The sequence below is a fragment of the Gymnogyps californianus genome, chromosome 3 (assembly GCF_018139145.2).
Source record: "Gymnogyps californianus isolate 813 chromosome 3, ASM1813914v2, whole genome shotgun sequence".
Classification (NCBI taxonomy): domain Eukaryota; kingdom Metazoa; phylum Chordata; class Aves; order Accipitriformes; family Cathartidae; genus Gymnogyps; species Gymnogyps californianus.
The window spans coordinates 7,572,725-7,594,880 of record NC_059473.1 but is presented as its reverse complement, the minus strand read 5'-3'; the positions used below and the strand labels follow the sequence as shown (position 1 = coordinate 7,594,880).

Below are 22,156 nucleotides of genomic sequence, written 5' to 3'. Positions count from 1 at the left end.
CAGATGTTTTTAGAGACTAGAAAGTGTTTAGTCCCTGTGGACTAAAAGTTACATGATGACTTCATCACATAAGCAAAAGCTAATAACGGGAAAGCAAGAAAGCAGACAAGTGTTATATTCCAAAAACATGATGTTTCCTGTGCTTCTGGCAATACTACTTCTGTGCCTGAAAAAAGGCAAATCACTTGAGTCTTGATGCTCAAAACATGCACACCATCGAACCACTGCGAGATAATTTACTTGACCCTCCCTTAGCTGCCAATACTCGTTTTTCTCTTGATGGAAGTTAGAGGGTGAAGGCAGAGGAAAGGCAGTGTTTGTTTACATTCAATATCTATGCACCAACTATATGCCTCACAACACTCTCTGGAAGGGGTTGTTACTAGACCCAGGAGTTTACAGCAAAACAGCAGCAGAAATCTGAGCGGCTGCCGCAGGACCACGCACCTCTGCTCCTGCAGCGAAGTATTCTTTCAAGCCCGAGTGTAGAGTTTTACCCTCTCCATTTAGAAAACTTCGGAGACTGATACACGAGCAACTGGAAGTCATTAGTATAAATGGCATCTGCACACACAGTGCAATAACTGTCTTATTTTTGTATCAAGACATCAGCAGTGGTCATTATGCCCTCTCTCTACATCTCCGTGAACTGCCCTAATGACAGAACAAGAGAAAGAAAGAAGAGGAAGCAGATACACAAGAGAAAGGCCTCCCTCCAGTGACATTATGGGGAAGAAGAGCAAGCAAGTAGATACGCAGTACACCGTGACAAGACAATGTGAAGACCCTTCTCTGTTGAAGAGGGGACAGGGAAAGGATTTGCCCCGGAGAGAAGTGTGGGCTTTTTGTGTTATGAATTCTATGCATGTATATAGAAATTTTCTTAGAACAGTAAGGGAGGGGGGCTATTTCCTAGAGCTGATTAAAGAAGCATGACTCGATTTTCAATTTCAAACGACTCGGGGGGCATTCCAATCGACTGCAGACAGGAAATGAATACCATACATGCACTGAACAAGGCAGATGCTTTTGAATCTGACACTTACGTGAAAAGAAAATATCTTCATTTCTGTCTCCCCTCCGCCCCATGATCACTAGTTAGTTCTGAGCTATTTTTAGGATAAATGGTTTTATTTTTCAAACTTGTTAGAATCTTAGCATGTGCCTGAAGCCACCCAGACGCCACTGACAATAAACTGTATGGAGCAGGCCAAATGCATCTTTAGATTAGTCCCAGCAGCCAGACCCAGCAGCAAGGTAGAAGAGGAAAGATAAGCAGTTCAGGTTTGAGATATTCTAACCTCCTCTGTTAGAGGAACAGAGATGGGACCTGAGCTGATATGCCAGATCCCAGGGAGGGAGAGTTGTTTCTGTACAAAGAGAGATTCCAAAGCATATACAGCAGACGCACTGCAGAGCAGGTTGGAAGAGCATTTCCTGGTAGGCTGTGGCACAGAACTTGCTTTCAGCTACTTAACTGTGCTAAAGAGCTAAACATACATCTTTTCTCCTCGTATGGCTCTTATGAGTAAACTGCAATAATTGTCATGGGAGAATTATGGGGTTTATAACCTGATTCCAATGTAATTGTGGCTCTTTTTATCAATGGCAGCAGCGCGTATTGGGGAATTGGAATATACAGCTCTTTTCCCCCACTTAAACCATGTGTGTGCAAACACACGATTTCAGCTGCAAACTCCTCTGGTATTTTATTGTGGGAAGACTTAAATAGGATAAAGAAAAAAAAAATCAGAGAGGTGGTATTAATCTGGCCCTTACTCTGATGTTATGCAAATAATTAGTTCATTTTATTTTGATGTTAAGACTGCCATAGCTATATTCCTAAGAACGTGAAAAAATGATCCTCTTAGGAGAGAGACAGAAGAAGAAAGAGGGATGGGTAGGTGAGAAAAGCAGCTCTGATTCACATTATTCAAAAAGCCATGAACGCTAGATCAAAGAAGAGCAAGAATCAAATTCACTGCCACTGAAGGATTTCAGCAGCTTTTTCAGAGCTATTGATCCCTCAAGGGCAAACTCTTTTAAACACTAGGTGATGCCTCTAACTAGCCAGAACTCCCACCTTATACTGGCTAATCCTCACGTAGTTTGCTTTCATCAGCTGGCATACTGGGGAAAGTAGAGACAGCTAAGACACTGCTGTATCTGGGCCTGATGAAGGAGACATACAGCAGAGTGCAGAAATAGCATGTGTGCATTTTCTGCACCAGATGTTGCCTTTTTAATGGCCATCATGGTAGACATTAAATAAAAGAACGGATTCCTCACTGAAGAGCTGTGCTTTTGGTGACCATCGATTCCATGGAGTGCTTTGTCCAAGGACAGAACACAGTGACCCTGGTGAGAGCCCTGGGCAGGGTTTGTTTGCTCAGCACTGACTTACTGATAAATATAAAATCACCTCGTATTTTGTTGTGGGATGAAGGTGGGATAAGACATCTAAGGAGCTACCGCAGCTCAGCTGGCAAGCAGTGACTTGTTCATGAGTTTGGACTCACAGGTCTAATCTGAACACCTAGAAGGCACAGGATCCAACCCTAAATCAAGTTCTGAACTGTCAAATGCACTACAGATTGGCATCTTTCCCCCACCCTTCCCTTCCTTGGGTCAGGTGTCTTTAGAGTCTGGTAGAGAAGCTTCCAGGTGTTCTGCCTTGTCAGGACACTTCAGGATCATGCCTTAAGCAAGAGCCACTGGAATTGTGTGCAGTAAAGCAATTTCACCTGGTGAATCCCCAGATGGTTTCCTAAGAGCTGCCTTTGGGCTTCTGATATAGCTCCACTTGCACCGGGCTCATTGCTGCTGCCATCGTTGCATCCCTGGGAACGCTCCATTCATCCTGCCTTCCACATCTGCTACGTTACACACACGGCTACAACAGTGCATTACAGATTATTCAGCTCTTTCCAAGCTCTGCTTGCAATTCAAAGTCTATCCACTCCCACCAGCACTTAGTGCAACTTAGTACCTTACAGATTTTCATGAAATGGGCAACCCTTTTCCTTCTGCATGTTTTGATCAAGAGCTAGCACTGCTACCATTTAAATGCATATCAAAAGCTCCAGGACTCTATCAGGCTAAATAGTTCATTTGAAACCTTTGGCGCTATTGTTCCAGTACGCCTGAAGACACAGGCACAGTGTGGCTGCCCTAGGTTCCCTTTTGATACATATTTTCACAAATGTTAGACATATACATACCAACCCCTCTATTCTTTCCTAATAAAAGCTTGGACTCTAAAGCACAGGATGAGGAATAGATACTCTATTGGCCAGCTGCAGCAAGCCTTTCATAAATAACACGACAATCAACCCCTGTAAAGGAAAATGATACTCCAGAAGCTCTATCCTGACATACATCTGTTTTCCTATTGTAGGAAGGAAGAAGAAGATAGAAAAAGTTAAATGCTGAATGCCTAAACAAACTCTGAACTAAGAAGAGATGGTAATAGTAATGATGGATGAATTGTAAACCACCTGCAAATGTTAAGAATGCTGCACTCTTCTGCAGACCATTGAGTCTGTACTGCAAACCTCCAATAGACAGGGACTGTGCTCTATAAAAATCATGATGAATGCAGGCTTGTTTTTATATTATGGAGGTCCTAATCCTCCTCCTCCTCTGCCTTTGCTCTATTGTTACAACATCAAAGACCAACTGCTGGCCGAGATACAGTCAATATGAAAAGGGCGACCAGCAAATTTACTGCTTGACTTCATTCCCTTTAAATGGAATAGGCACCGTGGCCCTTTTTCAAAGTCCAATCACAGACATATATCTTTTTTATTGGACATCATGTACAATAAAGTGAAGCTGTAACTTGGAAAAAAAAAATAGAACACCTTAAAAAAATCCCATGAGGTGAACATTCCTTTATAAAAATATCACTGTGGTTACGTGTTTTGAAAAACTCCGGGCACTCTGCGGGGCAAAAGGCATGGGCTGGCTAGGTTATAGTTTAGCTAAGATGCATACCCATGCCTAATACCTAGTTGGTTTCAAAAAAACCCCATCTAATAAAAAGTGATATATTTAAGACAGAATGCCAGTGTCATTCAAATAAACTGAAATGGCAGCATTCATGTCACAAGAATCATTAACTGCTTTGTTATAGCCTGCTCTGTGCAGTGAACCTTTACAGACTTCTTCAGTCCAGAGAATCTTAAAATCAGCAGCACAAAATGCCAATATATACACTGCCTCTTAAACAACTCCAGTCTGATTACTGAGGTAATTTCAAGAGACACTTTCAGATGTGAGTTCTATCTGTAGACATTAAAGACAGGGACAGTTTTATTGCTGTTGTGTTGCTAAATAGATGCTAAATAATTTCTTGCTATGAAATTAAATAGTGTGTAAGCAACTCTCATGATGTAGGAGGTGAGTATATTGGAGTGTTACAGAATTCACGCTAGTTAGCTATGGGTTTTATTTTTTAATAAATTATATGTCAATATTGTGAGAAGTTTTTGTTTTAAACTATTAATCCTTTTTGTTTCTTTGGGTAACTTGTGCAAACAGACATTAGTAAATATCTGATTACTAATGTTATATCTAGATCAAGTCCATATTGATTTTAAAATCCTGCACTGATACATGTGGCAGATAAAACCAAGCAAATTTATGTTTTGTTACACCTATAGTAATCTTCGGCAGCTGGTTCCAGTGAGGTAATTATGGTTTCCTCACAGCAAAATCTGCTGCTGCTGGGTTACTTCTAAGGTGAGAAAGATACCAAAGCTATGTGACTAATTTTTGAAGCACTAGCTTCAAAAAATAGCCATCTTATCGCTAGGTGCTCTTCACTGCTCTTTCCCTTACATTACGCTCTGTTGTCAGTCACCTCCTCTTTCCATCGCAGCCTACAGCGCAGTTCTTCTGGTGCAAGGACCAAACCTCCTACTCAGCCTTCCTGGGCATGTACAAGAAAAAGTGTTTCAATCACAGTGTTCAATTGTTCAATACCTGAACGCCCAACTCAATGGGAATGCAAAGGCAAGATGCCTGAAGGAAGGTTTCTGGAAGTTAAACCTGGCCCGTGGACAACACTGACTCAGTAACTGTTCCTTAGAAAGGGAGGAATCCACTTTTTTTAGAGAGGTCCTGTAAACAGGGGCAGAAAAAGATGGGGCACGCTGTTTTCAGAGATACTTACACTGCACTCATAATGGTATTGTCACAAGCACTGATCTCAACAGCCATGCACGCAAAGAGGAAATTTTAATCTTCCTGAGGAAGAAGAGCTACTGTGGAACAAAACAGTCCAGGATTTTTCAGCGCGTATGAAACTAACAATGAAACGTAATGGATGGAAATTAATTCATGCAATCTGAAGAAAGCCACACGCCAAAGCCCAGCTTGTCTTCATGGATGGAGGTCCAGATTATGTGTGTTATGTGCACATCAGTTCCGTAGAAAAACTGAGCTGTGAAAGATTCAAATCTAAGAGGAACTGCGGCTGGGTCTGCAGCCGACACAAGTCATTGACTCGTCTTGCTTTGTGAAAGTCAGTGGAGCAAGGTCAATTTAAACACACTGAAACTGTAGGTCTAGCATGCAGGCATAAAAGCCAAGGTATGTTTGAACTTCTCCTGCCTTTCAACATGGACTGACTCCACCAAGAATGGTGAGATAAAGATTTCATCTCTGATTTTCCCCTCTCATCTTTATGAGCACCTCTGTAACATTAAAAGCACCCAAAGAGCCATTACTCTGCAAGAGCTTAGAGGTGAACAACGCCAGGCCTGCTTTCATCCTGCTGACTGCTAAAAGGGAGGAATAAAAAAATATGACCCACTGCTGTGAGTTCTCCAAGCACTGAAAAACAAGGGCAAAAGGATAAAGGAACTGCTTACCAGTACCGCCCACACCAGCTCCTCTGACCAAGTATTATACTGCCACACAACTGACCGCTGTGGCAAGCCATCACTTATTACAATAAGAAGTTACATTTTACTTTGTTTTCTTTCTTTTTCTGGTATTTCAAATCGAAAGTACATGGAAATACCAACACTGGAAACATTCTGCTCTTACTGATGTATCAATGAGCTCACTACTCTGTTTCTTGGAAATGTTATTCATCTCTATGCTTTGGATATGAATTTAGCCTGGCATTTTCTGTCTTCAAAACTTGTAAAAATCGGTATCCTGGAGGCACAATGGTATTGAAGTGCAACAGTAACCTCTGCATCATTTAATGCTTCCTTTTGCAACTTACTAAAGTGCTTTGTATTTTTCTGCTCTAAGTTACCACTTCATTATTCATTTGTGACAGTGCTTACAGCCTCCATTCAGGCCTGGAGACCTATTACGCTACACATTGTACACAAACAACACCACAACAACAGAATCTCAACCTCAAAGAGCTTGGGTTGGGATTAAATAAAAAATAAAATGCGTTAGTGACCTAGCTCTGCTACCACCGAAAAATAATGCTTTAAAAAAGTCATCTTTTATGGAGAACATTATTCAGTCAATTCAAGGAGCTTCTAAGTAGTAGAGTCTTAAAGCAGACAGCAAGATAAGAATCATAACAGAAAGGCCAAACAAGCACTAAACAACACTGTGTGAACAGAACAAATGAGGCACAACTGGGTACTACCACATTTGTTTGCAAGGAAGACTGGCAAAACACACAGAAGAGCGTAAAGCAACCAACTTTGACAGTTAAACCTGCGAAAGCTGCTAAATCTTGTCTATCGCTATACTTTCAGGATATAAGCACAAAGAAAAACTACATTGCTTCAATTTTTTAGTTTATGTTTGTGTAAGGAAACATCTAAATTGTCTACATATATATTTGAAGTATGAGTGCATTTCAAGATTTTAAAATGATGACTCAGAAGAATGTAAGCATAAGAAAAGTATGGCAAAGTAATTTCCTACCATTACTTGCATTCTGTGCACGTTTACATAGTGAAGGAAAAAAAAAGATAAATTCTTAAGCACGAATACCTACAAATCTGTGCATCTTAAAAAACGAAGCGACTTTCAAACTGATCTTTCCTCCCCACTGGAATACATACCAATGACTGGGTTTTCAGAAGTCACGTCCATCTCTGTCACATATTATTTTAGAAAGCTTTTCAAACAGGACTAGTATACATATGTATTAGGTCGGCAGGCAAAGATAGCATAGTCTGCATCATTATCAATACTACTGTCTTGTGCACTTCACTTTCTGTGAAGTTTTCAGATGCTGCGACACAACACAGCCAGAGTTTTCACCTAATCAATAATTCTTTCATTGTTCCCTGTTTTCTTTGAAGACATTTTCCACCATTTCGGAACAGTAAGGCATTGATTATTAATATACAGATGTAGTAGATATGAGTAGAGACAAAAGAACAACTGCTGAATTCAAAACATGGTTCCCAATTTACATTTAATGTAACCTGGATTGGTTAAACAGATGTCTCCCTAGCAAAAGAATTCCACAGCAGAGCAAGGTGTCGAAAAGCTTAGTATGCTGAAGCTTTAAGTACTAGGGCTCGGTTACCTATTAGCAGGTCGTTACACGTATGTTAAAAATCACAAGGGAGTACACAGTGACCAGCTCCAGACAGTAAAATGATGATGAAATTGTTGGGGTCATAAAGACCAACAGCAGAGCTTCAACTCTAGGCCTCCTGGTTTTTGTGGACAGCTGGCATTAAGAAAGGACAGAGCAGGGAAATGTGACTGAGCCTAAGGGCTGACAACCGACGCTGGAGGAGCGAAGGAGAGATTTTAGTGCCAATCAGATAACAGTGAGGGGTCAGTAGCAGTGTGGTTGTACCGCTGTCATAGCTGTGATGGACCAGCTGTGTTCTTCCTGTGTAGAACAAACTCCTCTACACGACCAACAAAGACTACAAAATAAAAGCTACTCCAGAACTAGTGCTGATTGTCCAAATTAGATGAATCAACATGAAAAGTACCAACCCAGCTCCTTCCAGGATCTCTATGTACCCACGCCTTGTCTCTCTAACTCTCATTGTCACCAAGGGTGATCATTACAGCTCTAGACCTTCTCAGGAACCAGACTCAAACCTACTACTACTTTCACTATCATGAGTCAGCCATCGGACCACCTAGATGGCTCAGAACCCCATGTTAGCAGGCTTCCCTTTAACCACTCTCCCCCCGCACACAGCCCCAGAGCACAGGTAAGGATGGACTGACAGAAGAGAAAGGCAAAAGCAGGAATGTCTCTAGGACCTCTGCCCTGTAGTAGTCACTGCGGTTTGTGTCTGGCTCCAGGCCCATGGGAATGGATGTAAAGATACCATGATGGCCTAGAATGAATTTAGAACTACATACACTCTGCTTTTTCCATACAAACAGCCTAATACTATAAAGAGCTGGAAAATGATCCCAAATCTTGCTCAAAACAGAAATAAAGAACTCCAATAGACTCTTCTGTATAAAGCACTAGGAAAAAACTGCTCCGAGCTATAGTTACAGAGACAAAATTGAGAGGCACCCTGTGATTTAATGCCACATATTTATCCGTGATGATCCAAGATGAGCAGTACAGTAATTGTTAGCTCTTGAGCTGAAGGGAGCTTCAGCAAAATATGCCTCAGCCAAACATCTTGGTCAAGGTTGGATGGGGCTTTGAGCAACCTGGTCTAGTGGAAGGTGTCCCTGCCCATGGCAGGAGGGTTGGAACTAGATGATCTTTAAGGTCCCTTCCAACCCAAACCACTCTATGATTCTATAGATTTAATGCAGAAATTACATTCGTAAATGCCTAACATTGCTCCTTGCAGCCATAACTAAATACAATATTCCTGGATCCCTATTTTAAATTATTGCAGTAGTCTCAGATACTAGAAAGCTTGCCACATCCTACGCTGAAGGTGTGGTAGCTCTTTTCTACCAGGGATGCTTTAGTTTGCTAGGAAATAAATCGAAGTGATAGGTATGAAGAGAAGCTTAATTAATACTTTCTGGTTTTCCTGAAGCCAGGTTTGGAAGGTGGAAGAATCTCTCCTGGGAGCAACGGCCAACAGCAAATGGTCCTCTGCTCAGAGCAGCAGTCTCAGTCTTTCACCCTTGTTTCCCATTTTATCCGTTGCTTCCATGCACGCAGCAGCAGCACACGTAAAGCTAATCACCCTTCCTTCCCCCTAGATCCTGGAACAAGCCACAGCCCACTAGCAAAACCACTAAAGAGCACACATAATTCTCTCCCTTGGGAGATGAGAGAATGAACTGCACATGGTCTAAGTCATTCGTAGAGCTTAGTATGTAACTGGAAGAACATATGCTAATGGTAAGGGTGAGCTTTAGCTAAGAACATATACAGCAAAGCCTGCTGAGAACAGGCAGGTTTTACTATCGCTGTCAAAAAGCACGAAACAACATCCTCTGTGATGGGTAACAACCTCACCAAAAGAGATTGTGGTTTTCAGAGAATCAGCCTGTTTCATTCACAAGCCACCTGCTCTGGAAGTTACTTGTGTAATGTATAAACCGCTCTTAAGGCAGAGAAGGATTCAGTGTTCGTATTAAATATATGATGTACATCCACTTATTGGCATCTTATATAGGCTAAGGACAGTCTGGAAAACATGAATGCAAAACACTGAATCAACAGTTTTTCAAAGATGATTTATACAATCAGTTCCTATTAGAACTAACCAAATGTAAAGCTCCAGAGTTCAAATAAGCTTTAAAAAACTCAGTCTAAAACTCTCCCAAAGTAAACAGCTTGAGTCCTACTTAAACTGAGAAAGCCAGAAAGCTGAAATACGCCACTGTATCTGACTGGAGATCATTTTGCAATTTGCCTGGATCCAGTACAAGGGGCAGCAGGAACGCACAAACCGTAAAAAGACTGAAATGCGCCCCAGCAAAGGTAACAGGCAGCACACCATTTCTGAACTTCTCATCATGTTGAGCTGTGGATCTTAGGAGAATATTAAGAGCTCAGCCCTGTAAAGGACTCCTCACACGGCTTGGAGAGCGACTCTTGTGCAACCGTTTATAAGCAGCAGAATGTGTTTCTTCTGGTAGGGCTCAGAGAACATTTCTGACACGCTGTAATTGCTTGCATGCTTATTAAGGAGGGGGGCAAGGACAGGAGCAAGGAGATTAAAAGTAAAAAGCTGTTTACAGCATTGTGCTTCTTTTCAAATTATGTTCTCTTATATGGCTCCAGCTTTACGCACAACCTCTGAGTTTCATGCTAATGTAATACTACTGCAAGTACCGCAGTGGAGAATCTGACTTCATGTGCTATGGCATATATTGTTGGTGGCTCTGTTACTACATTTTACAAGGTCATTTTTCTTGGTGTGGGAACACTGTTTTTCTTGGTGTGCAAGGCCTGCTATGGAAAAATTAGAAGTGATGGGAATAAACTTCTGGATGAAATATTTTCTCTCAGAATGAAAGCACAGATTTTAGAGCATCATAAAGTATTACAAATGTCTTTCAAAATTAATGTTCAAGCCTTCCCTTCATTTTAGAACTATGTAAAAAGATAAAAACATACCCAAGCAGCATTTTTCCATCCCTTAATATAGCTTCACTTGCTCTTATTCAGAAGCAAAAGTTTGCACTTACTTATTTCATAAATATACTCCACAATAGTTTCTGGATGCTAATTAAATTACACTTAACAGAGTTCTCGCCAGAAAAAACAAGAAAGAGAAGCTCTTCCTCCCTTAATCAATCAGACTTCAAATGCATACAAGTCTATTTTAGACTATTTAAACCTCCAACAATATTTTGAGATTACTAAGGATTCCTCCTGAATCTGTTTTACGTAAAAAGGCTCAAGGATGTGCTAAGTTTTTGGGGTTTGGGTTGGTTGGGTTTTTTTTTTTTTTTGGAACTAAGCCTAACACTTGAGATTTTCTTTCAGACACACAGGACCAAATTCTGACCACTTTATTTGTGCAAACAGACCGCCTAAGTCCTAAAATACCATACCCTGCATTTGATAATAGCCAGTTTGTTTTTATACAAATTTGCCTTGTCAAAATACATCTATAAACAGTTGCTGCAAAGATTACTCTTTCCTGGATTTGCCACAATGTGTGCAACAGACTTCATCAAATGAATTTTTATCAAATGAAACACTGACCTAATCACTTCTCACAATCTTTTCTCTCCATAGACCTACCAAGACAGGAAAAAAAAAAAAAGTTTTTTTTTCAGTATAAGCGATAGCAACCTGAGAGATTTCTATTTGCTTATACCAACAAATCTGGGTTTGTGCAGTTTTCCTTTCCACATTGATTCTCTACCTGGGAACGCAATGCACTAGGATTTTGCATTTCACTTCAGTATGTGCCATGATAACAGCCCAAGAAGCCCCAAAATCTGAAGATCCCAGTGCAAACTTGCCATCGAGATCTATATTGTGATGCTCTGAATGGAAGCATCTGCCTGTTGGAGTACAATTTTCTAAAGCAGGTTACAGTATTTTCCAGCTAGCAATAGAATCCATGAAAGTTATAAAACAAAAAAATTGATAGACTTCCATCTGTTTAACTGATTGCTCTAATCAATATACTTTCCTCCCATAATGTCTTGTACAGACACACTCTCTCAAATACATAACTGCAGAATCAATTCAGTTGGGAAGTATATAAAAATTTCAATTCTACAAATGGCAAAACATGATGAAAATATGAACTGCTAAAGCTATCATGATGCTTACGGCACAGAGTTTTATTAAGTTATCTGTAAAAAATCACCGGACAGAAAAAATTCTCAAAGTCAACAACAGATTTTCAGGAGACAGCCAACTACAATGATAATACTCTAGGATAATTATCTGAAGATGATTTTCCTCTTGTTTCACCCTAACCTTACAATAGCGCTCTAAAAAGAGCTCCTCGGGGAAATGGCATCACCCAGAGTTCCCACTTGCCCAGATGTTTCCCTCATTATGTTACAAGGCTGTCAAGAAAAGGCAAATTCAGGGTTATTCTAATGATAGCAAACACCTCATAAAAAACCTCTCCACATTTACTTTTCCAAGAAACATCATTTTAAAAGGCATTTCAAGTGCCCATGAGGAAAGAAAGCATCATTTATAAAACATTATTACCAGAAATCTCAAAGATATTAAAAAAAACATCCTGGAATGTCAAGCCGGTGATAAAATTGCAGCTCAAAGAGAGACAGCATCATGGAGCCTTACCCAAAGCACGCTGCTGAGCACTCCCAAGCAGGACTCCCACCAAGTTCAACAGGAGGTTTTCTGAGTTAAGAGGACCTGATTCCAGTTTGTGACTGGGACACTGAGTCTGCAGCTCTGGGTTCCCTCCTGTAGCTAGTGGTTTCACTTTATGGACCACCAGCCAGGGATCCCATGCAAACAGAGTGAAGTGATTGTTACAGCCCGTACTCTCCTTATTTTTCCTCATGTTTCACAGAGATGTGCTCTACTAGTACTATAATTCTTTCCGAGATGATAAGGCGTTTACGTAAATTTACGCTGATAATAATTATACATTTTCTGTCGGTTCTTTGCATGATTTGGCGGTTCATTTTTCTTTAACGCTTGGATACAGGGGAAAAAAATTTGGTCAGGGCACATGCAACTGAACAGAGATTTACAAGCTTTGCCCGGGGATTTTGATGATTCTGCAGCTTTTATCACTGTCTCCAACCATTTTAAATGAATGGCAACATTGTGATACTGAATAAAAAAGAACTACCTGCAAAAATAAGGAAACAGAACAAAAAAGTCCTTTACCTCTGCTGGACATAATTCACCGTTGGTTTCACGGGATCAGAAGACTGGAACAGACTGGCTGGGTCACAAGCACCTATCACCCTAAGTTTCTTGGCTATTTCAGGATTGAATATCTACCTGTCTCTTGACACTTTCCGAGGAAAGCCATGCATTTTGTTCCTGTATCTCCCAACACCATACGCCTATTTGGTCCCCTCTCGCCCCGGGGAATGCTGCGTCCTCACAAGGGAGGCCCTGGGTGGGACATGCCGTGTCTGACACGGCCCAGCCTGCCTCCATCCCTCCCCAGGCCCCATACGCGCACCCCAGGTGAGATGGCCGTCGTCCGCTGCGACCTGTCCGCAATGCGCCAGTAATGGGCACGGGAGCTGCCCCGACGCCTCCAACACAGTGTCAAAACACCGGAGCAGCTCTCCGTTTTCCCACCTCTGTCCCCTGAAAGAGTGTAAAACCAAGGGGGGGAAGAAAACACCCCCAAGCACCACACAAGAAAAGCCCTCGAGCGGGTGAAGACCTGGCGGCAGCGCCTGCCGGTGCCGCGGGCTCGGGACCGGCGGGGGGGCCAGCGGAGGGAGGCCGCGGCCGAGGCAGGTGCACGGCGCCGGCTCCCCTCAGCCCGGCCGGCCCCGTCCTCCCCGGCCCGAGGCCGAGCCGCCCCCGACGGCCCCGCCGCGCCGCCCGCTGCCCGGCGCGACAGCCCTCGGGGAGGCAGGTGGAGACCGTTGGCCGCGCGTGAGGGAGCGGCCGTTAGCGGGGCGCGGCCGTTGGTCGCGCGCGGACGGGGAGGGGGAGGCGGGGCGGCACTCACCTGCCGCTGGCTGTGGTTGCCGGCGCCCGTGGGGGCGTGGGGCTCGCCGCCGCCGCCGCGCAGCACGGTGATGTGCAAGGTGAGCAGGAGGAGCCCCAGCAGCAGCAGCAGCTCGGCCGCCAGCCGCACCATCCTCTTGAGCCGGGCGGCTTTAGGGCCCCGCGGCGGCGGCGGCCGTGGAGGAGGCGGAGGAGGAGGAGGAGCCGCGGCGGCCGCCGCCGCCGGCGGGGCAGCCGCCGCCGCCGCCGCCGGAGAGGCCCCGGCCCCAGGGCCGGCCGCGGCAGCCGCAGGACGGGCGGCGGGGACCGCGCCGCTCTCGGCGTCGGCGGGGCGGGCGGCGGGCGCAGGGCAGCGGCGGCAGCAGCAGCAGCAGCAGCAGCGGGGGCCGCCACACCACGGCGGAGCCACGTCGGGGCGGGACGCCGCGGCGGCGGCGGCGAAAATCCCGGCGCTGCCCGGCTGCGGCGGGGGGCGGCAGGTAGCCGCGACGGGGCCGCGGGCCGGCGGCGTCTCTGCGGGCAGCCCTGCAACCCAGAGTCACCGTGGGCCGTCGGAGGGAGGAAGGGAGCGGGCGGGCCGAGCCCCCGCCGCCTCGGGGAGCCGCGGGCCGGCGGAGAGCAGCGCGGCTCGGCTGCCGACGGGGAGACGCTGCGAGGACGTGGGGGAGCCGGGAGCGTGTGTGCGAGTGAGAGGGAGGAGGGAGGGAGAGGCGGGGGGGGGGGGGGGCTGGGGACGACTCTCACATGGCGGGGAAGCCGGGACGCTCCGAGGGGAGGAGAGAGCTTGGGGCTATCGCCTCCCTCCTCGCGAGGGGATGGGGGTGGCCCCTGGACCAGCTTCCCCCCTCCGCCGTGTCCTCGCCCGCCCCGCGGCTCCCCCCCTCCCCTCACGGCGCCCGTCGAGGCGTCGCCTCGGCCTGCCCGCCCCACCGGGTCCCCGACCCGTCCCGTCCCCTCGCGGCGGGGGTGTGAGGGAGCGGGGCCGCACCGCGACCCCCGCCCTCGACCCCCGCCGGCTCCCAGGCCTCGACGGGGCGGCTGCGAGCTCCCCGTGGGGGAAGAGGGGCTGATCGCTGCTTCCCCCCCGATCCCCCTTCCTCCTCCTCTCTGCCCCCCGGCTCGGCGGTGGGGAATGCAGGGGGGGGACGGAGGGCGAGGAGGCTGCAAAAAGCTTCAGCTGCCTGCCCTCCCTCGGAGCTGGATACCTGGCTCCATCTCTCCTCTCTCTTTCCTCCAGTGGCCCTAGAGCTGGCAGGAGCAGCTCCGCACTCTCTCCTGCCACCGTGCGTGCGTGTTTGCAAGCGGCTGGCTCTCCTCCTGGCTCCTGCTGCTGCTGCTGCTTCCAGACCAACTTTCTCGCCCCTTCGCTCTGTGTCGGGAGAGGTGCGTGTCGGATGCTTTTATACTGCCCTGCCTCCCTCCCCCCCCCCTCCCCCGTTCTCCCCCTTTCCCTTCTCCCTCTCAGCAGCTCCTGCTGCAGCCTAGCGTCGCCCCCCCCCCGCCCTGCTCCCCTCCTCCTTGTGCCGACCTGCCCCTCTGCAAGCCCTGGTTTGCCAGAGCACCCTGCCGCGGCACCCGCACCCCGTCCCGCTCACGGCTGCACCTTGCGTAGTGACTTCCACCGCTGCTCGGCAGGGACGGAGCTGTACTGAAGTGTCACGTCCCCTTCAGCTGGTCTGTGCATCCCCGGCAGGGCACGAGGCGCAGGAGGTCTCAGGCCACTGGAGTTTTACACTCCTCTGTTATTTCCCTTCCTTTTGGTGGCTGACTGCGTAGGTACCGTGGAAGAAACTTTCTTTCTTGGATGGGAGGCCCCCAAATTTAAAATCAATGTGAATTTGAAAATATGTGAAAATGAGGGTTGGACTATCACTTGCTGTAAATCAATATCTTTGCATCCAGTCTGATGGAGCCAAACCTCTTTCTGAGTGCTGAAGATGCAGCTCAGTGTAACAAGAACAAACACAGCTCAAATAAACTTGAAATGTAAATAAAGTCACCTAACAAAAAATGGAAGTTTGGGAATCTTTGTTGTCATTCTTCCATAATTGGGAATGTTACGTGTAAAAATGAGGATACAAGCGATCAGGGCCTGTGTGAGAGTGTGACAGCTGGGAGGCTGAATTGGTATCAAAATGTCTAAATGGGCAAATTAGGGAAAAAGCGTTCCCCTCCAAAACATTTTCAGTCTGAGACCAATGTCCTCAGCAGGGTTCCTGCGATGTAAAGGTGAGATGTGCTTCCAGCACACGGTGCCAGCAGGGGCCGAGGTACATCGTGGGAGCTTCTGCCCGCGGTGTGCCCGACTGGGGAAGCTGGCAGATTAGGGCCGCGAGGAGAGTCGGAGCTCGTGGGAGGTTTCTTGCAGGTCTTGGTGCGTCTGAAGGCTGTGGTCATGAGTCGGAATGATGTCTCGTACCCTTCCAGTCAGATAGGTTTCCCTTCCAGTGATAACCGCTGTAAATGATTAACCATCAGGCAGGAATATGGTTAAAATAATTGCACTGGAGTATCGTTAAAGATGTGACCAAAAGCCACAAACCCAAAACCTTCAGATTTAAGGATTTTTAATCTGCAAACATGTTCCGTGTCAGCACTGCAGTAGGAACGATCGGTGCAGATGATCGTGCAGGGTAGGGACTCCCACGGGGCACGCGCTGCCCTCAGCGCGTTACAGCGAGGTACAACCCCTCTGTCTCGTGAAACCACTTGTTGATAAATACCCGATATCGCCCCGATGCTCTCGGTTACGTGGCAAATCATACAGAGCTATTCAATATTACATAAAGCCATAACAGCCTGTGGGACTGTCACGTGGTTTTTAAAAAATGTGTTGGTTTTTTTTTAACCCAAACATTCCTTGGGCTAATCAAAATATTGGGAAGTTAAAAACACTGATGTACTTCAGCTGTCATCACTCGGCCTGGGCTCTCCTCCTGCCGCCATTGCTGTGATCCTGGCAGCCGGTGGCTGCGCCCCTGGGGCAGCACGAAATGGGGCGGTTAAGGAGGCAGGCTTGGGGAGATGGGCAGCGAAGAGGCGGGAGAACTGTTCTCCACGGGTTTGCCGAAGTCTGACCCTACCTAGTGGCTGTCAGTGGATCCCGGCTGTTGAAGAAAAGTGGAAACTTGGCATGGGAGTTCTGTATTTCAGAGCTTAATAGTACAAATCGACAGCCAGAGCAAGACTGAAGGCTCGTAATGTGAAACAGTCCAAGTGACAGCCTGGTGAAAAACACACACATGGATCTGCCGCCGAGTTCTGGGTAATGTAAGTTCTCCCTCGCCTTATGAAAGAGACTGAACCAAAAGACATCTTTAATCCAGATGAGATGGGACCGTACTGGTGCGCGTTTCCTCGTGGGACATTAAGTTTTATGCATTAAGCTGTTGTGCAAAGACAGTGAGGGACAGAGCAATGCTACTATTAGCAGCGAGCGGATGGCAGCAAGAAACCGAAGCCTCTTCCCACTTGAAAAAGTCGGCGTAAAAGCGGCACTTGGGTACGGCGATACTGCCTGCGTGGCTGCGCTGGGGGCGACCGGAGAGGACAGTGTGCGCACGCGTGCGCCGTAGATGCCAATTTAAATTCACAAACACTGTTAAATCAGCAGATGACTTCATCGATGAATCCAGACAGCTGAATTGCAACCTGTAGGGGAGATGATGGACTTAAAAGCAAAGGGAAAAGCTCTCTTTTCCTGGCTGGCTGAACACTTGCTCCAGCAGCTACCATCTAGTCCCTGGAAAATGCAGTCAGGGTTCGCCTGGAGGAGGAGATCCGTCCGTAGCCTGAGGGGGATGCTGCTCCCAGGATGTGGTTATGGGCACCCAGCAGGGAGGTAAATCAGCAAGTGGGTCTGACGGTGGTGCTGGGGTAAGGGAGGTGTGTTCCTTTGATAGCTCCTTCCCTGTGAAGGTTCACAGCTCACACCTCACCCCTCCACCCCCAGCTTTTACCTTCCATTTCTCTTCCCTCCAGTGATAAAGGCAGACTCAGCTCCTGTGCATGCCCAGCCCCTCACTGGTGCCAGGGGAAACGCACTGAGCCCAAGCTCTTCAAAACAGGGTTAAATTCACACATTTTATGCAGCATTTGTGATACGACAAGTGCACTACACGGTCAGGTGGTGTAGCTCAGCTGACGTGTGAGGCATCAGTAAGCCGTGGTAGCTCATCGTCTGATGTCCTGCCTCTCGAGCCCTGCAGATCTTACATTCCTCATTGCACAGCTTCAAAAGGGAGGGGGTTGCAGCTGTCCGCGTTGCAGCCTCCACCACGTGGTGAGGACTCTCTCCTGGGGAGGTGTTTCAGGGGCCTGTTGGCTGCAGTCATGGTCATGGCGCTGCCAGATGAAAGGCCCCATGGTCTCCTTTACACCAGCCTGTCAACAAAAATGCACAACAGTTGTCCACGGCCACCGTGCCACCTTCAGTGCTCAAGGCCAAGAAACTGTGTCCGGGGCTGAATTTGCGATGTCCTCACTGGCACGTCCTGCTGGTGGTGTTCCTGTCTCCTGCCGTGGCCATCGTGGCTGACCATCCCACGTGCTGTCCGCTGCATTGCCTAGGGCCAACCCCACTACATCGCTGTGAGGCACCTACACTTGGTGTTATGAGTCCTGAAAAACAAAATATTGCCTAACTGAGACACAGCACTTCACAGAGTCTGGGTGGTCCTAGTGACTGAAATGAATAGTACATCGATTGTACCTGGTCAAGTGTGAAAAATCCTCATTTTGGATGAGTGCCACCAGGTGACATCCTTCAAGGCCAGTGTGAGAATTGCTGGATAAGGAAGGGGGAGAAAAAAATACAGTATGATATAATATAACACAACATAAGTCACTTGATATGCTTTATCTCAGAAGTGAGGAGGACGTAGCGGTGGGAGCACCACTGGGTTTTATGTCAGAGCATCATGGCTCACTTGAGTCCTGCACCCCAATTGTCCCAGTGGTTAAAAGATATTGGTGCTTACCTGCTTGTCCACTTTACCCCTTTACTGTCAATCCTGGTGTTGCTCCAGGACTGTGGAGGCATCCCGTCTGTAAGATTGATAGCTTTTCAAAGGAGCATAGCTGGTAGAGCCCCATCTGCCCTCCTCAGCTCGCTCCTGCCTGCGCCCACTCCCAGAATGCTGTTGTTTTATCTTTAAGCCTGGGGGTTGCTTTAAAATTATCTGGGATGAAAACCTGGCTCCACTGAAGTCGTTGGCAAAGCTCCCATTGACTTCAGAGGAGCCAGGATTTCACCCTAAGACGCTTTGTAGATTATTGGTGAATGGAAAGCATACGTCTGGCTTCTTGAGGGTTATTATTATTGGTGGTGACCTCTGCTCTGGTGAGCATTGAGCAAGGCTGGGTTGAGACAGATGGCTAAAGCTTTCCCTGCCTCTTCCCCTGCTTCCTCACAGGGGCTTTGCTTTACAGCTCATCATCTTGGATGCTGCTTATCAAGGAATACCTTCCCGTCGCCTGCCGGTGGAATTTAATGCCTGTTTGCCCACATTCCCCTTCCCCCAACGCCAGCAGATCAGCAGATAGGAGACAGAATGGCTGATTAGCTTCTAACTCCAACCTCTTAGCTATAAGCTGCAAATGTACACACAAGGGTCTTCTCTAAAAAAAAAAAAAAAAGAAAAAAAGAAAGAAAAAAAGAATAACCTCTCCCTGCAGGCAACCTAAGTCTTTCTGTGATGCATGGTTCCTTTTTCTCAATAAATTACAACTTGAATAGTAACCACCTTCTTTTTAAAAGAATTGATTAGCTTAGAGTTCTCCATTTTCCTGCTTCTCCTAGACCGGGGCTTTCCTTCCCGTCTACATATTTTGCCACCAGCTGGGCCTAGCGGCTGGGTCAAGATTTCTGAATTCTGCAGCACCTTGTGTGACAGACTGGAAATTCAGCGGCCACGTTATTAAAACTTGAAGCAAAAGCAGAAATGTATAATGAGTAGGCTGAATTATTGAATATGGAAATGGAGAAAACAGTCCAGCCTAGTTTCTCGCCTGTTATTTATTTTTTTTTAATACCAAATTCTGTTTATTTTCCACTCCGCCACATTTTCACTTTTCAATATGCTGCACATTTTTGTTCTGATGATGTGCAACTGCACTGTAGCATTTGCCAAGATGCGGTAGTACGGGACTGTGGGAATCAGCACGCCGGGCAACATTTTTCAAAAGTGCCCAAAGAGCCTAAATTCTGCTGACTTTCATAAGAGCTTGCCACAAGGCAATTTTTGCCTCTTTAGAGAAATACAATGAAACCAGCAAACCCCTTTCCTCTGAACACATTTTTAGCGCTGCAGAAGTGCCCGGGTTGGTTTAGCTGAGGCGAGTGCTACAAATGGACTAAAGGCTCAGACACCTGATTGAGTTACCTTGGTTCAGCGAGTCGCAGCACATCAGCTGAGGCGAGCGCTTTCCTGGTGGTTTTTCTGGCTGCAGTGCCAGCCGTGCGGCAGAGCTGGCCCCCTGGCCCAGAGCAGGGAGGCAGCCCCGCGATTTGGCAGCAGTGCGCCATTAACTTGGCTCATCCATTAAATTGGCTCAGCCAAATTTATCATTAAATTTAAATTATGACATATAATAATGAATAATGTGGCAGCTCACCCTGTGCGTACCTACGCAGGCCGTCTGCGGGTGCACGGCAGCGGGTACTGCAGAGAAGGACCTTTACACGAACACATCTGGTGGGAGCTAAGAGCAGAGTGAGGAGGTGGCCCTGGCCCAGCTGACGGGTGGAAAAGTTGTAAATCACCGTAAGGGGTTGTGTGACTGAAGCTTGAGTTGGCTGATCACTTCTGACAAGTCTGTACCGTTCAGCAGCGTAGCAGATGAGCAGCCTTTCTGATAGTTAAAAAAAAATAAAGAAATAGAGATAAACAGAGCAATTCACACCTTCCACACCTATGGTTTTCAACCCTTCACTTCCCCAGGGAAAATATCACATTACTGGCTTGCAATTGGCTTTTTTTCAAGACTACTTTTGTGACTCTGGAGATCAGGAACTTAATTTAAAAAAAAAAAAAAAAGAATCGGGCAGCTGAGTGGCTGAAAGACAGCTCTGCAGCAGGGAAGGGAAAGGAGGATTTCCCAGCAAACGGTGGGTGAGATGACTGTCTCTTAAAAAAGGAGTTTAGCTGTCTCCATTGCAGGGAGGCTTTCATTCCCACAGAGAAGGTAAAGAAAATACAGCTCATTTCTTGATGGCTTCAGGTGATAAGTGTCACCTGGCTTCACTGAAGTGATTTAACACAGCTGGAGCACAGCCTGTGCAAGGCAACTCAGACTCCTGCTAGTGCATTGCTGCACTGGCACAGGTAAGGATCCTCCCTGGTCTAGTTATGCCTCCTGGATAGATGCTTTAGGGGCTTTATTTTACTGTTCTTACTAAATCAGTTCCTCTACTTCATAGCCAATGCTCTGGATTTCCTAATATCTGTGCAGTGCTTTGTCAAGTCAAAATTATGCCACATCAATGAAACACTTGGTTTTGAAACCTGCATATTCTAATGCCTGTAATACTAGAGTGTTGAATTTACACTGAGGTTTCTCAGCTCAGTTTTGAGCCAGAGCTTTAGGAGCTAAATAGTGATAAATATCCTCTTCTTTTCCATAATGGAATCTCCAGTGAATGTTTGCAGATAAATACGCCACACTATGTACCGAAGCAAGTGGAAAAATGCCACAGTCCTGTCATTACAGAGAAACTTTGTTCAACAAAGGTGGCAGAAACATGGAGAGTGAGGGCAGGTTTTTTCCCTGCGGCCCATTGGCACCCCAAATCTGAGCCTGATGACAAATGCTGTATGCCCTGCAGAGATGTCTGAATGATCTGCAGCAGTCTTTTAAAACATATATGTTTGCTGAGATGCAGGAAAAGAAGCTCTTATGGAAAGTAAATCTCTCTTCTGTAGGGATTGTGACAACGTGCTCAGTGAAGGCGTATCTGTTACACAGCCATTTGGCATGCTGTAAGGAAACAGCGGGAATAGGCTCATAGTTATTACTGCAGGTGAAGCAATCATTTAAACTAGCACATGTGTCCCTTCTCTTAATGTTTCTTATTAAGTTGCTGAGGTCTCAAATTAGTTTCTGCTGGACTAAGGATGGGCAGTTGGATTAGATGCTCCTTCCGCCAGTGTTGAAGCGCAGGCTGGTTTTTATGTCCTTCCTTAGTGCAGCTTTTAACATAGCGGTGCCCACGTTTGTGACACCCTAGCACCTACAATGATAATCATAATACCAAATAGTGATAGACTCCGTGGGGAATGTCCCAGCTAGTAGAGGACAGGAATAATTTGAAATGTGCCTTTGAAGGAGGATGATATTCTGTCAAATAAAGCAATGGAGAAAGAAAACAGAGAATCTGGGGCCTCTTATCTAAAGCATTTAATTCTAAGAAAACGTTCTCTGCTACCCGACTTCAAGTGTACTGTCTGGCAAACAAATGTGCACTTCGCTGGTGCTCTCAAGCGCAGTTTGGATAGCAACAGCTTCACCTACTGTCCACGGTGGGATGGTAAAAGTCTCAGTGGATCTGGATGAGATGGTCAGAGCACAGAGATAAGCTGCAGAAAGGTGCCCAGAGAGCCTTTGCAGCAGACCTGACACCTCGTGCAT

General features: G+C 46.4%; 1 protein-coding gene across 1 annotated transcript in view; it reads right to left on the bottom strand.

The window, feature by feature from the left end:
• ISM1 (isthmin 1) overlaps window positions 1–14,743 on the bottom strand; it is a 39,674-nt gene extending 24,931 nt beyond the window's left edge. Inside the window, exons 1-2 of the mRNA XM_050894622.1 lie at window positions 14,734–14,743; window positions 13,530–14,053 (exon numbers count right to left, since the gene is read on the bottom strand). Coding sequence (XP_050750579.1) covers window positions 13,530–14,053; window positions 14,734–14,743 — 534 coding nt within the window. The remainder of the gene's footprint in view (window positions 1–13,529; window positions 14,054–14,733) is intronic.
• Between the last annotated feature and the right edge of the window lie 7,413 nt (window positions 14,744–22,156).